This window comes from Manis pentadactyla, chromosome 2 (assembly GCF_030020395.1).
Source record: "Manis pentadactyla isolate mManPen7 chromosome 2, mManPen7.hap1, whole genome shotgun sequence".
Classification (NCBI taxonomy): Eukaryota; Metazoa; Chordata; class Mammalia; order Pholidota; family Manidae; genus Manis; species Manis pentadactyla.
Window position 1 is genome coordinate 77,011,499 of NC_080020.1, and position 21,004 is coordinate 77,032,502.

General features: G+C 34.9%; 1 protein-coding gene across 6 annotated transcripts in view; it reads right to left on the reverse strand.

The window, feature by feature from the left end:
* XRCC4 (X-ray repair cross complementing 4) overlaps window positions 1–21,004 on the reverse strand; it is a 258,936-nt gene that overhangs the window by 227,324 nt on the left and 10,608 nt on the right. For 5 of the 6 annotated variants that reach the window (XM_036914214.2, XM_057493754.1, XM_057493763.1 and 2 more), the window contains one exon: window positions 4,639–4,786. In XM_036914214.2, the coding sequence (XP_036770109.2) occupies window positions 4,639–4,777 (139 nt within the window). In that variant the 5' untranslated portion in view covers window positions 4,778–4,786. Of the gene's footprint in view, window positions 1–4,638; window positions 4,787–12,094; window positions 12,161–21,004 lie in introns of those variants that run through there. The other variant, XM_057493751.1, reaches the window with a different exon arrangement.

The window sequence follows — 21,004 nt, forward strand, 5'->3', positions numbered from 1 at the left end:
CTTCTAAAATTATAAGATTTAATCTAACATTTCTTTGAAATGTGTGTGTAGTTGGACAGTTTCCTATGTCAACTTAGGCTACCACAATGAAGAAAGACCCACGTGGTTCTACACTTTTATATTTAAAGGTTACATTTATCTATTTTCATTTTACAAATGATAAAATCAGAGAATTGAGTAATGTTCTAGGGTCATGGCATAGGTGACACATAAGTGGTGAAGCTGGTATTCATACTTTTGCCTTTCTGGTTGTATCTTTTTACAGTGAGGTAGATATATGGGGCATTGGGTAAATTTTTGCCTTCCATAATATTACAAAACACATTAGTATGAAATATTACAGAGAACACTGAAATCTTGATTAAAAAATCCCTAAAAATATAACAGAGATTTTCATAACTTTAGTCTGGGTTCTATCACGTTCTGGAAGCCCAATGACAGGCAATGAGTAAGAGCCTTGGAATAATCTATCCATATATTTTTCATGACGAATTTTTGATAAAAAGTTCTGACATTGAAATATTGAGTCTCAACACAGCCTTTGAAAAGAGGTAAGAATAAAAATACTTTATATTCTTATATGATTTACAGCTTCTAAAATATATTCATACTTTGTCTCTCTCTGAAACAGATGCATATTTAAGATGACCACCATTAATTAATCTATTGACCTAATACCCTATTAGCTCTTATGAAGAAAAAAGAAATTTATATATATATATATATATAAGAAGGTGAATGCTTCCTATTTGAGGAATAATTTCATATTTTGTGTTTGGATAATTTTTAAGAGTTATAAATATCCAGGGACAGAAATTATTTTACAGAGAAAGAAGAAATAAATCTGTAGAAACCATCTTTAATGCAATTATAGAAAAACTTATAATAAAACACAAAAGAGAAAGTATTTCTATTGATAAAACAGCTAGTAAAACATATTCTAAATTTCATTAACATGAAGATATCTATCTGAAAATATTTATTTTCAACTTACTGATTCAACTCATTTATTTATTTATTTTCAACTCATTTATTTTAAAAATGCTTAATAAGCATCTACTATGTACAACGGACTATTCTAGGCACCAGGAATACAACAATTAAACAGGCAGACAAAAATGTCAGCCTTATGGAACTTAGATTCAAGTGCTGACATATTATATATCCTTTTAGATACCCTCTTAGGTACCAGGTACGCTCTTAGATACCCTTCTAGATACAATGTTACTCTATCTGTGAATGCTGTGCTGATTATTGTTATGGAATATTTCATTTTAAGAGGAAATAAAAACATATAAAAGCAAATTATCTTTCCATTTATACTTCCCCGTGTTTTAAAAAAAAGTACCAGCTTAAGAAAAAAATTTACTTGAACATTTCCTGTAACAATGAATGTAAAATTCTGACTGCTGATTTAGAACTTCCATCCTGGAAAAACAACTTGGTCACCAGATTTGAATTTTGTGCTGAGAACATCTGGAAAAAGCACAGCTTTAAGCATTCAATGCTTCAAAAACTTCAGTCCAGGAATAAAAGCCATGGAAATAATAAAATTCATCAAGGATATAGATGAATCACATAATATAGCACAGAAAGTGAGCAAGCCAACATGACCAAATAACAAGGAGTTGTTTTCAAACAGGTAGGAGCCAGGAGTCCCTGTAACACTCTTTGTGGATAGATGAAGATTCAAATAATGAAAGAAGATTCTTTCCTTAGAGTCCTTATGTAAAATGAACCAAAAGACTGCGCATATCCTGAATTTGTGTAGAAGCTTAAATGACAGCCTTATCATCCCATTAGGATTCTTGATGATATCACAACATGGACCTACTTTACTACTTCATTTACTAAAAATCCTTTTTTCTACTGAGCTCTTCCACATAATCTCTATATAGGTCACCAAAGATTGACATTTAGGACAAATGTAAGTAGGTATAAGTATTGATAATAAATGCATTAATGCATTTACTCTTTGATGAACTTTAAACTTATTCTTATGAAAGTCACATAATAGTCATTGATCATTAGCCACTTTGTGCTTAACCCTATGATAAAACCCTCTATAATGTTGAAGTGATGATAGACCAACCACATGATAATTAGACCCTAAAATATTCATTAGATTAACATTGCTAATGGGAAATAAATAAGTGAATTTAGTGTGTAGGAGATAAAACAAACCCCACATCCTTTTAATTTCACTCAAATGAAAAGAGAAAAAAAGTATCCAAATTGAAGCAGGAACTTGATTACAGCAATCAAAAAGCTATACAAGAAATAGAATGAGGTATAGGAAGGAAATCCATTTTTATGTTTCAATTATTAAATTGTTTCAATATTCTTAATCATGTTATTGCCTATCTGTAAAGTGCCAAACCAAATTACACTTGTGAAATAAAAAAAGCCTTAACCAGACATATAAACAATGTTATATTATTTGGTTTCATATTCTGTCCTGAAATTTACACAAGAAAATAGCAATGAATAATGAAAGGTATAAAACATTTGTGAAATTTAAAACTTTGTTTGGTATCTTTAAAAACAAAATGACCATATATAGGACACTGTAAAACTTTCTGTTTGAAAGACTGTTCAGTACAGGAAGCCAAAATGTTAACAACCCATCAAAGGATACAGAAGTTCGCTATCACATTTCTGTCATAGTAAATTTCATTAGCTGAAAAATATGGTAAAACAGACTGCATTTATGATAAACACCACCAATAAATAAATATGAAACTGTGGAGTTTTCATTAAAAAATACACTAACTTAAAACAAATGTATCACTTTTTTTCCTAACTAGTTTTATAATATTTGAAACATCCTTTCATTCTTTCTTTCAAAAAGTATTAAGCATGCATTTCCTAAGCACTGGTCTAGATACTTAAAATGAGTGGTTGACACATCAGATATGTTCCTTGCTCTCATTGGATCTAGTCTGCTGAAACAATATTCATATTAATAATATTAAGAAAAACTGCCAGCATACTTTGTATGACAAAATTTCATAAATGTAAAGTTAACTTAAATATCTGGTTAAATTAAAATTTAAGAGTTAACCAGAGTATTCTTTTTTTCCCAATACTTAATCATTAAAAAAAATTCAAATGGCATATTATTTTTGTTCTTTGCCTTGGTGAGTAAAGTTTATTGACTAGATTAGAATTTAATCTTCTTTTTTGATAATTAAGGCTCTTAAAGCACCTTAAAGTCATCTGCCTAACCATTAACTTCTCACTATACAGAATAAGCCATTTATCAATTGGAGTATCTAAGTTATAAATGCACTGCTCCTTACATGCAAGCAGCCACTTCACCTAAGTTCCTGAGCTGCGCTGTTGGCACTGTTCTATCCCAGATGACTAGCACCAAGTCTAATGCCACGGTCTTCAGCCCTGTGTACCACTTTTACCCCAGACCAGAGCTATCACCTAGGTGCACATTCACCAGCACACAGAGAAACCCTGACAAATTTTCCACCACTTCTGCATTATAAAGCCAACCAACGACTGACTTCTCTTACACAGAAACTAATGGCTTAAATAGATATACCACAACAGGTACTTCAAACATTAAACTTGAGATTTCTTTATTTTATAATAATACGTATGTCAATGTTCCTTGCTCTCTGTCATAAAAGACTAACAATAAAAAAAAAACAAACCTGAAAGTATAAGTTCAGTTTGGCAATATTATAAAAAAGAATTTGTAACATTCAAGAAAGAAACAAAATTTCACAATGTATTATAATTTTAAAAGGTGATACAATAATTATGGTAACAAATTTCAGGGAAATACAGCAAAAGTTCATAGCAATACAAACAGTATATAATATAAGTTAACATGACAAAATTTATTTACCTAAAACATCATTCATGACAATATAACTCTAGAAATGAATGTTGCTTGACTATCAAAAGATTTCTTTAAATCTTTCAATAAAATACTTTAGAAGAGTATTAAAACTTTGTTATATGCATAAAACATAATTCTAGATATTTTGTCTTTATACTTGCCATATTCTATAATGTCAGATCCATCAGCCCTTTTAAAAGATTATCACCAAAGATGTATTTCCTAAAATAATAGTCAAAATCCCACATATGGGTTTGAACCTTGCTTTACAACATTTTAGACTATGAGTTCTGTTTTGTTTTGTTACACGTGTAGTACATGTTCATTGTAAAATAATTCAAACTAAGTACATGAAATAAAAAGAAAACTACCGGCACCCCACTCCCCAATGGCAATGCAAACCCTTGATCCAACTAACCCACCTTCCTGTGCCTCCCAATAGTTTTGTGGGGTCTTGAGAAAAGATACAAAGTACTATTTATGTTTTCTATAAAGAGATCATTTAAAAACTCTGAACAACTCCAAGTATTAAAACTCAAGCAACAACCAGAATTTGCTGAAGCATATGCTTATTTCTCTATCCTTCTATTAATGTTAATTACAGAAAATTGCATTAATATTACAAATTTTTGTGTAAATTAGCAGTAACAAATAAAAGCAATCATGTTAATTTTACCCAGTATCTATTAAAGAAATACTTTAATTTGAAGTTTCACTGAGGACTGAAGAATAATACATTATTGAAATTTTACTTTTAAAATATTTGTATTAAATATTACCTGTCCCTGTCCATGCTGACTGGCCATCAGTAAGTGTAATTACAAAACCAGATCCTAGTGTTTTCTCCCAAGCAATTTGTAGGAAATGAATTATACCAGGTTCAGAAGCAAGACAGATTCTGCTTATTTTTCTCTCCATTCTGTTCACCTGTTAAAGAATAGTAAAATCAGTATTTTCACAAGAAACTATGAGTATCAAATAGTGTTGTTTTCTGCATTAACCAACTATACAAAGCACCAAGGCAGTAAATAGAACAAAAATCTTCTAATAGCCAACCACTAAACTCAGTAAACCACAGATCTGTTCACTACTGATTCACAATTTTTAGATATGAAAATCAGAGGCCCGTAAATATCAAATGAAATCATAGTTGCATACCCAACTAAAAGTTACTATCTCCAACAATATGAAGAATAAATTGTACCCAAGAGTCAAAAGCCTCTTTCTCTACAACAAAATAAATGGTCCTAAGAACTTGTGTGAGTGACCTGGGAGTAATCTCTGGACTGGAATGTAACTATAAACAGTGAGGATAAATTTGATCAAATATCTTCATCTCTGTTCATGTGAAGCAAAAAAGGAGAGTGTGCACAAATACTAGGAAAAGAAAATCTCAGAACCTGAGAGTTGGCAGTATCCAGCCATGCCTTCTTTCAGAAAGGGGTTTCCAGGCTCAGGGACTCACCCTGTCCACTGAGATAGGAGCACCGTGTAATAGAGAAGGGTTATATCAAGCTATCACAGCCTGAGGCCAAGAAACTTTTTTGCATTTTTAAAACTTTCTATTTAAGCATCATATATGGGGAAAAGTACATCTATCTAAAATACAACTTGGTGAGTTTTTACAATTGAACAAATTCATTTAAGCAGTACCTAGATCAAGAAGCAGAACATAACCACCCCAGAACTCATTCTCACAATACCTCCCTTCCAGTCACTATGCCCCCAAATAACCACTCTCCTTACTTCTAACAGAGATTAGAGTTTTGAGTGTTTTTATACTTTTTATATTTTATATAATCAAACAGCATGTTTTATTTATATCTGGCTTCTTTTCCTTAACATGATATATTTGAAAAATTCATCCATATCATTTCTTAGATGGTTGTACAACATTCCATTTTATGAATATAGTACAATTTATTTAACCATTCTAGTAATGATAAGTATTTGAGTACTTTCCAGGTTTTGATTATCATAAATAGTGCTTCCATAAACATTCTAGCAAATATTTAAGCTTTTCTGTTCGGTATATACCTATGGGTGGAATTGCTAGATCAGAGGATATGCATATGTTCAGTTTTAGTACTATACAGCCAGAAGTTTTCTAGAAGGTTTGTACCAATTTAGATTTGGTGTATGAGCATCCTAATTACTCCACATTCTTGCAAACATTTCTCATCTTTTTAGCTTTAGCCATTTTGGTGGTTATATAGCATTACATTGTGATTTTAATTCACATTTCCCTGATATGTAATTTTAAGTTCTTTTCATTTATTTATTGAGCATTTGAATACCCTGTTTGTGGAGTGTCTGTTCAGTCTTACCAATGTTTTTATTCAGTGTTTCTTCTTATTGATTTGTTCTTTATTTTCCTCTTGTTCTTTGTATTTTAGATATAAATCCTTCCATAGATAAACATATACTGTGGTTATCTCCTTCCACTCTGTAGGCTACCTTTTCACTCTCACAATGGTATCTTCAGATGAAAAGAAGTTTATTGTAATGAAGTTAAAATTTATCAAAATTTTTATATTATGGCTATACTTTCTGTGTCCTGATTAACAACTCTGGTCACTAAGATGTTTGCCTATGTTTATCTTAAGTTTTATAGTTTTATCTCTCACATTTAGGTCTGCAGTCCATCTGGAATAGATTTTTTTGCATCGTGTTACATAGGGGTCAAGATACATTTTTTTCACAGGGATATCTAATTGACCCAGTACTATTTATTAAAGACTATCTATCCTTTCTCAACTGTATTTCTATGTTACTTCATCATAAACTATGTGACTAAATACATGTACATGGTTCAATTTTTGTTTTTGTTTTGGGTTTTATTTTTTGCAGGGATGCATTTCATATTTTATATTTGGCTTGTCAAGGTTATACTGAAGAGTAATTTTGTCACTATGATCCGACATATTTATAATCTCTCCCTGATCTTAAAATCTGATAAACATCTCTTCTAAGTATTAAAATTATTTATGTAAAATGTTGAGCAGGACAAGCTCAAGCATAGATTTCTGTGGCTTACCATTAGAAACAAACTTCTTGCAGACATCAACCATCATGAGTATACTGCAAATATCTCCATTTAAGTCACAGGGATACCAGGACAGTCCTTTGCAAAACCTCCCTTTTCTATACCAGTCTAGCAATACTATTTTTAAAAAGGGAAATAAAATTAACACTAAGACTTTTTCTTAGTGATCCCACTCTCATTTCTAGCAACTAGGGTTGTGTTTCTTTTTCTGTGAATTCAAAAACTATTCTTCTTATAATTCACTCTGGAATCTTGCCCAGATTGACCTCAAGCTTACCTGACTGTAGAGGACACATATTATTTGTTCAAAGCAAATAACTATTTTTCCTAACACTAGAATATCCTTTGACCATGTGTACTTCATTAAGAAATGCTAATGTATAGAAGCTAACAAACAAAATACCCTAAAAATTAAAAATATGCAAAGAAAAAACACTATGAAAAGTCAAAACCAAGGACAAGGCACAAACTTCAAAGGTGAAAAACTAGAGGGAATGATTCTTTAATCACATAGCATGCATCTCTTACTAGATGATCCCAAAAATGCTAAAAGAATAGTTTTTAATTTTTTAACTGGGGGAAGAGTGTAAAATTGCCTCAAATGTTCAAGACCAATATATATAATACATTATGTAACAAAAATGAAAAAGCAAATTAACTGGCATTTCATTAACTAATATTAATTATTAAAGTTTTAATAAGAGCCAAATTATAAGTCAGGAGTTATAATTTGCTTTCTCAATTTAAAACCATTATGTTTTCATAAATAAAGCATCATATTTTTCTCAATTAACAATTGAATATGCTAATAAAAACAAATCACTTTGTCAGCTCTTCACAAAACAAGGCTAACTTACTACAGATCTCTACTTTCTGATGGTGAAAGGGATGCTTAGTTAGAGAATGCTAGATCTGTACTGTCTTACAGTTAAAACACAAGAAAGAAATGAAAGAAATGAAATGAAAAAAGGAAAGAAAAAGTAGCTAAAATTAAGAGTGTAAGAAAATTCCTCCAAATTGATAAATTAGCAATAATTCTAACTTCTACCTAAAGTTTACTCAGAAAACAGTTCTTTTCCCAATAAATGACAAAGTTATAAAACAACCATACTTCCAAACTCGAAGCCACATCAATTAAGCATTTTAACATTTGAAAAATATGTAAATTAATAGGTTTGTGGATAAAGAGAAGGTTCCTATTGGCCAGGATTCTCACCTGGCCCTGGATGGCTGGCTCACTACACATGTGTGGGCAATACGTCGTTAATGACTCTATATAAAAATCTCAGCCCAGTGCTCTGGGCGACATGGTGGCACAGCGTCAAGAGAGCAGAGATGACATTGGAGTGGTGGCAGCACTGAGGACAGAGACCGAGACAGTTGCACGGGTAATATATGATTTGAAGCCCAGAGGCAGAGACTGGCTTGCTGCATTCAGACTCGCTCTGAGAAGACGTAATTCTAGTGATTGACTTGCCACCATGGGAATAAAGTTGGGTATAACCCTTTCACCCCAAGAACGTTCTACTGTCATTTCTTTGGTCACATTGAAACCACAGTGAACTTGTCCGGGGCTGAACCCCAGTGGTAAGACAAGGTTTGACTACATAATTACTGAAAAAATATAATCATTTTTAAGTATTTCACTTAGTCAACATTTTTTCCTACATTGTGGCATTCTTTGCCTAATGTGCTGAATTCTGAAATGCTTTATCCATTTGTGAATATTTTCTTTTATATCAGTTAGGCAACACACTTAATATGCAGTAAATTGCCACATGCTCTGTAAATCCTTAAATCTGAAAATTACTGGAAAATGTGTTACTGTTTCTCTATGCCAATCATTGAAAAAGACACATAGAGGCTTACATCATTCTAATGGGCACAAAAACCATAATTTCGTGGGGAGGCGGACAACAAAAGCAGTTATGAAGGCCATTTTTTGCCTCTCTAGAATTTATATACAAATACAGAAATACACACACACACACACACACAGGTTATTTCCTCTCAATGTGCCTCAAAAACCGTGGCTATTGTGAGCAATTTAACTCTCTGAAAGGAAAATGCAGTACTTATGATTACTCTAAAAGAACAGTTGTTTCACTGCTGCTTTTTACCACATTTGAAACAAGTGACAAATTTCTAATTACAGTGACAAATTAGTTGAAAATTCAATATTCCAGATATCTGTCAGTAACTCATCCTACTTTCACAATTACATAAAGGCCTTTAATCCCAATAATGTTGAAAAGACACTTATGGATCAGACTCATTTTAACACCACGTTTGAATGACTCATATTGCAAATATTTTCCAATTTTCTGATTAACTCTGGGTATTCATTATGAAAGTTAAATTATCTTATTTTGAAGATTCAGTTATTTTAGTAAACTCATATTTGAAACTTTGGTTGCTACTGTGTCCTGTACACCTCAGTATCCTGGTAAATACTATGTGCCTCAGAAATGCTTTCTTCATATCAAATGAGTTTCAATTTACTGATAATATATGATTTGAACCAGCTTTGAAAGTACTTCATTCTTTTACTTACTGAGGTCCTCTCATTAAATATCAAACACAAAATATCAGAGATCAACCAAAGAAATAGAGAAAAGGATGACTTGCTATGTCTTTTAAGATTCAGAAGGGCAAATCAACAACCTCTTTGCTTTCACCAGCCCTGTAAATGGGAATAGTCAGCCATAATTTTTTTTGCCCCAAGATGACTTGAGAAGGAAGTGGAATCCTTCTCAGAGGGAATAATTGATTAGGGTCATAAGAAAGCCTGTGTTTTGTTTTCTGTGGGCACTAAAGGTCACACTAGTATCAGCACCTCTCCCAACGAGAACCAAGGAGCTAAGACAAGCCTGCAGGTGGAAACAGTTGGGTCCCACCCCAGTTTGTATATCAGTAGCTTTATTGAGAGCTCAGAACAGTTGAGAATTGAGAAGCTTATCTTTAGTACTTTGTTTCTTTGATACTTGGCTTCTCTCTTAGAAGAGAAATAAGTTGTTGGCTGGTATGCAATTGATGTGATCTACACTCTGAACAAATGCCATTCACAGTTGCCTCTGAATAAACAAGACACTTTTTAAATTAGTTTACAAAGAATTTTGTATGCCTTTTTGGATGCTGATAAGGAGCAGTGCAGAAGCCAACTCTCTTAGGTCAGCTCAAGTTAGTGACAACACTGTATCATTGATAACATTATTTTGAACTTGAGCTCCTTTCATTTGCCTTTATAGTAAGTTATGGCTTCTTTTCAAGCTGCTTGGGCTGCAGGTGTTCAAACTTATGCAGCTACGCCAAGGAGTTGTACTTACAGATCAGAAAGGACTAAATGCATGTTTCTAATGAAGCAATTAACTTAAGTGTCCCCTTGTTGAGAAAAGTAGGTTGATACCTAAAGTGAGTTCAGAATAAAGATTAGCACACAGCAATGCTGTTTTTAATAGTCTGTAATTAGAGTCCTGATCACATTATTTTGACCTTATTTTTTTTTAAAGGAGGAAAAGAAAAATACACATTTTAAACCAAAAGTGTAGTGATTAATTTTTTAGAAGTCCTATCACATTACAAAAATTCAAGAGTAGGACTATATATAATTGCTAGATAAAAAAGACAGAAAGGTTTATGCAACAACCACTTGGCTATTTACTTTTGGTAAGACAAACAATTCAGGAGAACTTAAATGCGAAGAAATTTTTTAAAGCAATTAAAACAAACATATCAAGCTAACCTTCTATGGAAATGCTGTCTTGAAATAATGTTATCAAGTTAGAATTTTCTAAACTTTAAGGGTAAAGAATTTATAGGATTATTAAATACCTTTCTAATCATGTCAGGATTATTTCCATTCTATTAATTTTGCAAATGAAAGTAAGGTGACTGTGTAGGTTTGCCCGAGATCTTCCCAGTTTTAACACCAAAAACCCTACATCTAGGAAACCTCTCAAACCCAAACTAGAATGGATGGTCACCTTAAGTAAGAGTAACATATAACTATGTTATAACATGTTATGTATAACATATAACATGGCATAATCATGTTCAAAAACTTGTAATACATAGTTGATATCCAAGGAAGACAGTAAATTAGCCGTCTGATGCTTCAGGAATGAAGCATTAGGACTATAAAATAAATCTAAAATTAAGGTATCTTGGCCATGCTCATAGTCCCTTCTCAATTAGTTCTTATGGCTGTGGAATGCCAGCTGCTGCCACTCCAAATACCATATTACTGCTCATTTCCTCTGCTTATCTTTTACAAACACCATTAATAATCATTAGTGCCAGTGATTCATTTAAATTTCACTTCCTCTCCCTTCTTTTCTCTTACCCAATGAATTATTTAAAAAAAATAAAATGGCCTGAATAAATGTCCCACATAAAGTCTAACACCTAAATCTAAAATGCCCTTAAGATTGGAACCAAACTTCTAAGAATATGACTTTCTTTATATTCATCAAACGGAAACTCTTGATTACTAATACCTTTGGCAGACGGGATGAAAGTATACTTACCATTTTGGAAACTTTCTTAAGTTTCACAAAAATATTTCAGTTCAAATTGCAGAGTTTCATGTGAAAATAATATGTAACATGAAAAGAGAAGACAGTACCTCAGCATTAGCTAAGCAACAGTCTTGTCTCAGTTAGACAATAGTAATTATGATTTCTTAAGCCTTAAAATGTTGACACCTCTCTTATATTTTAACTTTAGAACAGAGGGCGTTCCTATGAAACATCATCAGTTAAGCTTATATAGTCTTCTCTACCTGAAAATGTGCTGCTCAGAACTGAAATTTAACTAAAAGCACTTGTGTGGAAAAGGAACAGGACTTGCACTGTACATCTCCCCCATTCACAAACCAACCATTTACTCACAACTGTACCCATTTTTTTATTTTTTTGCCTACCTTCTAATGGGACAAGGGGATGAATGGTAAGACTGGGGTACAAATGAGAATTAATCTTGGGGAAAAATAAAAACCTAAAACATCCTCAACTAGTGACATTCCCTGATTCAGCTAAACACAAATATTTAGGAATTATATGAAACTGCCAATATTTAATTATTTTTAACCTACAAAAAAAAAAATGAAAATTTCACATAGTTCAAATAGTAGTAAATTATAAATAGCACATAAGGACTTAACAGTCTTAATTGGATGAATAATTACATACCTATTTCCTGTGTGGTAGTTTCTGAGTCTGTCACTTCAACTACATCTCTGAACATATTGGACAACTCTAGTGGGAGGAGGTGCCAATATAAAAGCAAAAGATTCACTTCTGAGTCCCCTTGGGAGATGCATTCTTAAACTAAACTGAAACTTTGTACCTGCTAACATTTAAATCAAGCTTTGTACATTTATTCAAGGCTACATGTACTAATGCCTCCAGGGGCCACATAGTCAGATGTAATAAGCCTAAATACATTCCCATGAGGAGTGAAGACTGTGGCAACTGCAAACAAATAACCATATAAAGGTGGCAGCCACCACTCAGTGCAGACTGTTAGGATGGGTAAGTACTGGTCCTGGGAGTCTGCCATTCTGGTTAGTCAAGAAAACTACAAATCCTAATTTTTATGCTTAAGTCACCTTTTAAAAGTTGGCTCATATTTTCAAAAAACACTGTGTGTGTGTGTGTGTGTTATATTAAGAAATACATTTGGTCTTTGTAACTGTGTGTGTGTGTGTGTGTGTGTGTGTGTGTTATATTAAGAAATATATTTGGTCTTTGTCTCTGACAGAGTCCAAACCCTTGGAATATCCTGAGTGATAGGAGTGTCTTTTGTTATTCATGAGATGCCCATTTGAATCACACCAGTGTTTATGCTAATGAGAAGAATTAAAGTGGGGTCAGTAGATAGGTTTAGGATGGGGCTGGTCACTAGAAAGGACAAATGATTAAAGGGTTGACATTTTCAGCCCCAATCCTACCCCACCGCCGGAGAAGAGGGTGGAGCTGGAGATTTAGTTCTATAAAAATCTGGTACAAAAAACCAAAAAACTATTAATCATCTTTGCAACTGGCTTCACTAGAGAAAAAAGAAGACCTAATAGAGAGAGGATTGGGGGATAATCATGTTCAGAGATTCCCTGCCAGCTCTTTCTCCTGATGGAAGAGGCCCTAAACTCAATTAAGCATGCTGAATCACTCAGCAGTCACAGAATACAGAACTACTACTGACTCTTTGAAATGGAACTTAGTTTCAGAATTCTAGTACCACTCTGCTGGCTTCCCATGTTTTGACATTTGAAGAAAAACACGTTTGAATAAAGCAAACAATTACATTCACCCAGATTAAACGTCATTTGTTATTAAGGTATCAGAATTTTGGAAGCTGTGATTCTGCAGTGAGGAATAGCAGGGTCTAGCAGCAGAAAGTTGCAGCAAAAGTGTCACCACCTGTAGCAGGTAGCAGAGAAATGAGACCATGCAGCTAACGAGTCCCTTTACATAACCATGTTAGTCAGAAAGATTAATCAATCCATTGCCTTTTTATGGCTACAACTTAAACATCAGTTTTTAACTAAATCCTACAAAGATTATTGGACTTCTTCAAAGGATTCTGAAATAGCTCTAAATCAGAGATGTTCCTGCTTATTAAGGAACAATGTTGATGACAATGAAGTCATCAACAATCTTCAAACTACAGAATTTTCAATAAGATTTTTCTCATTAAGAAGCTGGAAATGTTACATACTTCAGAAAATACAGAAATAATTATTTTTAATCATCATATTTCCCCAAATGAATTAATGAAATGTTTAATAAAAAAATGAAGCAACTTCATGCAAGAAAAGCAAGTATAATTTTGCAAGAGAAAATTTTAAAAGGTGATCTGAGAAGTCATTCAAAGTTAGTTTTAGAGTCACTTAGTACATAGAAGAAACCAAATCTCATTAAGTTGAAATAATGAACTGACCTTAGCCTGAGAAAAGCCAGTTGCAAAGTTCACTCCATCTGCCAGTCACTCATTGAGGAAGCACTATGTACAAACTTTGTGTTCAAGAACGGCAGCATTAAAAAAAAAAAGTAACGATACCTTCCTTCTGAAGCTTTTAACCCAGTTAAAATGACAATTTAGTTTTAAAAAATCATAACTAAAATACAAGGTAGCACATAATTCTGCCACATAGAAATTAAAGTACTAATAAAAAAAGGAAAGATGTCAAATACATAGTAGATGATATATGAAAGTTGCTGCATTTTCCAATGTAAAAAAAATTACAGGACAAAAATAAAAAAAACGAGAGATAAAAAATATATTTACATGAGGAATCCAACATTCATAAAATGAACTGCCAACAATAGTAGATTCACTAAAAACAACAACAATGCAATTCCAAAATGCTTTGAAATTTACCTTTAAGCAACAAGTGAAATAAGTATTATTACATTTAATCTGCCTCCTCTTTGGCCAAGGTACAAGAACGTTCAATAAAACATAAGAACTACAAAATATTCCAAAAAATGCCAACCAGTGTAAATGCTTTTCATTGTAACAAGGGACTTAGATCCAATTAAATAAAAACATACACCAAAATTACAAAATTTTCAAAAACAAGGTCATATTAAATGTCTTGTACATGTTAGTATGATATCTTGCTTACTCAAAAAATGGATAAATGATGACTATGACCAATTTTACAGGAACTGCTATTATTAGGAAATCTCTAATTTTTGGTTAAACCCTGCTTGAGAGTTACCTGTAATAGAGTTACCTATTTACCTGACAGACATATAAAATTCCAGACAAGTTAAAATATTCCAGGACATGAAGATCACAGTTACATAGGGTGAAAAAATTCACTACAGGTAGATGTGGTTTAATATCTAAAGAGGTTCTTTGTCTCAAAACAAAATGAAAAAGACAGGGGGCAGTAATAATTTGAGAATAAAAACTGACACAGAAAAATTAAATTAAGGTACCTATATAGCTAATTACAATGTATAATACAGATAGAGTCTTATTAAACCATTAATTTCTCCTAAAAACTCAAGCTATACAGTTGTGAGGGAGTGGAATAAATATATATCAGGCACATGTCATGAACTGTGGTAGAAACTTCACATATGCTTTAATATTCAGAGTCACCACTCTAAAAACAAGAGAACTGAAATTCAGCATGGTGAAGTAAGGGTAGAAGTGTATTCAAAACTACATCTATCCAACATACTGACTAGAAGGGAAATCTCAACCCTGAACAGCCTCTATTTGAATCTCATATTTAACTTAATTTCTTGGCTCTTAGCATCTCTGAATTTTCTCACGTTATTACTATCAAGGTACCAGAGCTAAAGCTACACTTCACCTTTAAATGCTCTCTGCTTCTGCAGCTATTGGATTGCCTTTCCTTAACCGATGAGCAAGTTATCACAAGGTATTTCACAAATCTAAATTGTGAGTTGATGTATATAAGCTAGAATTTCCCATGTATGGACTTCAGATAGTAGAGGCAAAGTTCTTTATACAACATTATTATACCTTGTCCCTATATACCTGTTCTATTTTCAATTATTCTAACAATAGATACAATTTTCAAAGTATAGATTCCAATCCTTCTACTAATAAAAAGAAGTCATGAGATTCTTAAGAAAAACATTTCTTTGAATTTTTATATGGGTCAAGATATCTATAGGAAGATCTAACATCACTTGCTTCAGAATTAAGGACATAAAGAGTTTCTAGAGTAATTAAAGATTTATGGCTAGTTAAATACATTAATTATTAAGCGATACTCTCCCTTTTCCCCATACCTGACTTCTCCATCCTGATATAAATTGTTTAAAAGCCAAACTTATTGTATTTTGAGATCTAAAGAGAACTTATAAACCATTGGCTTAAGTATATTTCCTTGGTAAAAACCATAAATTCTATACCTACCACTACCTATCATATATTCATGCTAAAAAAAAATCCACCATGAATCTGATCAAACCTCTGGATATAATTACCCACTCAGAGGACAGACAAGAGATGGAGGAGTATGAGACATGACGCTGAAGGAATGCAATCAGCAAAATGTAGACTGTGGGGGACTCCATGGGGCAATTGAACCAGTCTCTTCAATAAATAAGTTTCAGTGCAAAAGAGATGGGAGGCTTGGAATATAGGTGAAAGAGACTTAAAAGCCACAAGCAACTGTAATGTATTAATCTTCTTTAAATCTTGACTCAACCACCAAACTATTAAAATTGATGAAGTAATTTGAGAAAATTTATTTATTTAGAAAATTATTTAGGTATGGTAATAGAATTTTGGTTATGTGTTCTCAATGTCCTTACTTTGTAAAGATACATGTTAGAATATTTACAAATAAAATGATATGAAGTCTGGGCCTCTTGCCTGTGGGAGATTGCCCCCTGGCAAGTTCACTCTGAATTTGGTGAGATGGAACATTACCGGTAAAAGAGTTTATACCAAGCTTTATTCTCATGGTGGCAGGTTGAGTGCTAGAATCATGTCTGCCTCTGGGGCAGTCTGCATGCAGCAAACCCATCTCCATCTGCCTCCAGGGAGAACACTGGAGAGAACTCTCTTTATATGGTAACACCAACAACAATGGCTCATTGCCAATGGGGTGTAAACATTAGCCTAGCAGTAGGCCAATTATATCATCAAGTAGTTTAGGGTCAGGTGAGGATTATGGCCATAGGATTTTCATTTTCCCTACACTGGGATTTGTTTAAAATAATTTAGAAAAGAGGAGTGAAGTCTGAGGAGGATATAAATGAAATGAGATGGGCTCTGAGTTGATAATTCTTGTGCTAGGTGATGTGTACATTGGAATCCATTATTCTCTCTACTTTTATATATGTTTGAAGTTTTCCACAGTAAAATAAAAAGTTTGAAGAAGTGTTATTTGACCACCAGGCTGATAATGTTTATTATGGGGTAACTTGTAAAAAGAAACAAGTCATCTATTAGAAATATATTCTTAAATATGTAACTTAGGGGGTGGAGCCAAGATGGCGGCGTGAGTAGAGCAGCAGAAATCTCCTCCCAAAACCACATATATCTATGAAAATATAAAAAAGACAACCCTTCCTAGAATAAAGACCAGAGGACACAGGACAATATCCAGACCACATCCACACCTGAGAGAACCCAGCGCCTCGCGAAGGGGGTAAGATACAAGCCCTGGCCCCGCGGGAGCCGAGCGCCCCTCCCCCCAGCTCCCGGCGGGAGAAGAGTAGGCAGAGCAGGAGGGAGACGGAGCCCAGGACTGCCGAACACCCAGCCCCAGCCATCCGGGCCAGAGTGCAGACACAGTACGTGCCCAGGGGGCCCTGGATGCTAGGGAAACAGGGCAGCAAGAACAGTGAGCGGGCACCGGAGGCCGGGTGCCAGAGGACATAAGAAAAGTGCGCGACCATTTTTTTTTTTTTGCTGTCTTTGTTTTGGCGAGCGATTTTTGGAAGTATTAAAGGGATAGGGCCCCCAGTACTAGGGAAACAGGGCAGCAAGAACAGTGAGCGGTCACCGGTGGCCTGGCGCCGGAGGACACCAGAAAAGCGTGCAACCATTTTTTTTGCTGTTTTGTTCTGGCGAGCGCTTTTTGGAAGTCTTAAAGGGATAGGGCCCCCAATACTAGGGAAACAGGGCAGCAAGACCGGTGAGCAGATGCCTGAGGCTGGCGCCAGAGAATAAAGAAATACGAGCAGCCACTTTTTTTTTTTTTAATTAAAAAAAAAATTTTTTTTCTTTTTAATTTAAATTTTCTTTTTTTTGTGTGTGTGTGGTCATTGTTTTGTTTTGGCGGGTGCTTTTTGGAAGTCTTAAAGGGCAGGGTGGGACACTTAATCCAGAGGTAGGGAATCCGGGGATCTCTGGGCACCCTAACCCCTGGGCTGCAGGGAGCAGGGAGGCCCCTTACGGAGATAAATAGCCTCCAGGCCGTTCCCCCTCCAAAGCGACTCCACCACTTAGGAGCATAGGCCCGAACCAGGCCACACCCAGAGCAACAGCGGAGATAAACTCCATAGCAGCCCGGCAGGAAGCAGAAACCCTGTCTGCGCGCAGCTGCCCAGCACAAGCCACAAGAGGTCGCTGTTCTCCCGGGAGAGGAGGGCCACAAACCAACAAGAAGGGAAGTTCTTCCAGCCGTCACTCGTCCCAGCTCTGAAACTATTCCTATCACCATGAAAAGGCAAAGCAACAGGCAGACAAAGATCACAGAGACAACACCAGAGAAGGAGACAGACCTAACCAGTCTTCCTGACAAAGAATTCAAAAGAAGAATCATAAACATGCTGACAGAGATGCAGAGAAATAAGCAAAAGAAATGGGATGAAGTCCGGAGGGAGATCACAGATGCCAGAAAGGAGATCGCAGAAATGAAACAAACTCTGGAAGGGTTTATAAGCAGAATGGATAGGATGCAAGAGGCCATTGATGGAATTGAAACCAGAGAACAGGAACGCATAGAAGCTGACATAGAGACAAAAGGATCTCCAGGAATGAAACAATGTTAAGAGAGCTGTGTGACCAATCCAAAAGGAACAATATCCGTATTATAGGGGTTCCAGAAGAAGAAGAGAGAGGAAAAGAGATGGAAAGTATCTTAGAAGAAATAATTGCTGAAAACTTCCCCACACTGGGGGAGGAAATAATCGAACAGACCACGGAAATACACAGAACCCCCAACAGAAAGGATCCAAGGAGGACAACACCAAGACACATAATAATTAAAATGGCAAAGATCAAGGACAAAGAAAGAGTTTTAAAGGCAGCTAGAGAGAAAAAGGTCACCTATAAAGGAAAACCCATCAGGCTAACATCAGACTTCTCGACAGAAACCCTACAGGCCAGAAGAGAATGGCATGATATATTTAATGCAATGAAACAGAGGGGCCTTGAACCAAGGATACTGTATCCAGCACGACTATCATTCAAATATGACGGTGGGATTAAACAATTCCCAGAAAAACAAAAGCTGAGGGAATTTCCTTCACACAAACCACCTCTACAGGACATCTTACAGGGACTGCTCTAGATGGGAGCACTCCTAGAAAGAGCACAGCACAAAACACCCAACATATGAAGAATCGAGGAGGAGGAATAAGAAGGGAGAGAAGAAAAGAATCTCCAGACAGTGTATATAACAGCTCAATAAGCGAGCTAAGTTAGGTAGTAAGATACTAAAGAGGCTAACCTTGAACCTTTGGTAACCACGAATTTAAAGCCTGCAATGGCAATAAGTACATATCTTTCAATAGTCACCCTAAATGTTAATGGACTGAATGCACCAATCAAAAGACACAGAGTAATAGAATGGATAAAAAAGCAAGACCTATCTATATGCTGCTTACAAGAAACTCACCTCAAACCCAAAGACATGTACAGACTAAAACTCAAGGGATGGAAAAACATAATTCAGGCAAACAACAGCGAGAAGAAAGCAGGGGTTGCAGTACTAATATCAGACAAAATAGACTTCAAAACAAAGAAAGTAACAAGAGATAAAGAAGGACACTACATAATGATAAAGGGCTCAGTCCAACAAGAGGATATAACCATTCTAAATATATATGCACCCAACACAGGAGCACCAGCATATGTGAAACAAATACTAACAGAACTGTAGGGGGAAATAGACTGCAATGCATTCATTCTAGGAGACTTCAACACACCACTCACCCCAAAGGATAGATCCACCAGGCAGAAAATAAGTAAGGACACAGAAGCACTGAACAACACAGTAGAGCAGATGGACCTAATAGACATCTACAGAACTCTACATCCAAAAGCAACAGGATACACATTGTTCTCAAGTGCACATGGAACATTCTCCAGAATAGACCACATACTAGGCCACAAAAAGAGCCTCAGTAAATTCCAAAAGATTGAAATCCTACCAACCAACTTTTCAGACCACAAAGGCAGAAAACTAGAAATAAACTGTACAAAGAAAGCAAAAAGGCTCACAAACACATGGAGGCTTAACAACACGCTCCTAAATAATCAATGGATCAATGACCAAATCAAAATGGAGATCCAGCAATATATGGAAACAAATGACAACAACAACACTAAGCCCCAACTTCTGTGGGACACAGCAAAAGCAGTCTTAAGAGGAAAGTATATAGCAATCCAAGCATATTTTAAAAAGGAAGAACAATCCCAAATGAATGGTCTAATGTCACAATTATCGAAATTGGAAAAAGAAGTACAGATGAGGCCTAAGGTCAGTAGAAGGAGGGACATAATAAAGATCAGAGAAGAAATAAATAAAATTGAGAAGAATAAAACAATAGCAAAAATCAAGGAAACCAAGAGCTGGTTCTTCGAGAAAATAAACAAAATAGGTAAGCCTCTAGCCAGACTTATTAAGAGGAAAAGAGAGTCAACACAAATCAACAGTATCACAAATGAGAAAGGAAAAATCACGACGGACCCCACAGAAATACAAAGAATTATTAGAGAATACTATGAAAACCTATATGCTAACAAGCTGGGAAACCCAGGAGAAATGGACAACTTCCTAGAAAAATACAACCTTCCAAGACTGACCCACAAAGAAACAGAAAATCTAAACAGACCAATTACCAGCAACAAAATTGAAGCGGTAATCAAAAAACTACCAAAGAACAAAACCCCCGGGCCAGATGGATTTACCTCGGAATTTTATCAGACATACAGGGAAGACATAATACCCATTCTCCTTAGAGTTTTCCAAAAAATAGAGGAGGAGGGGATATTCCCAAACTCATTCTATGAAGCTAACATCACCCTAATACCAAAACCAGGCAAAGACCCCACCAAAAAAGAAAACTACAGACCAATATCCCTGATGAACGTAGATGCAAAAATACTCAACAAAATATTAGCAAACCGAATTCAAAAATACATCAAAAGGATCATACACCATGACCAAGTGGGATTCATCCCAGGGATGCAAGGATGGTACAACATTCGAAAGTCCATCAACATCATCCACCACATCAACAAAAAGAAAGACAAAAACCACATGATCATCTCCATAGATGCTGAAAAAGCATTTGACAAAGTTCAACATCCATTCATGATAGAAACTCTCAGCAAAATGGGAATAGAGGGCAAGTACCTCAACATAATAAAGG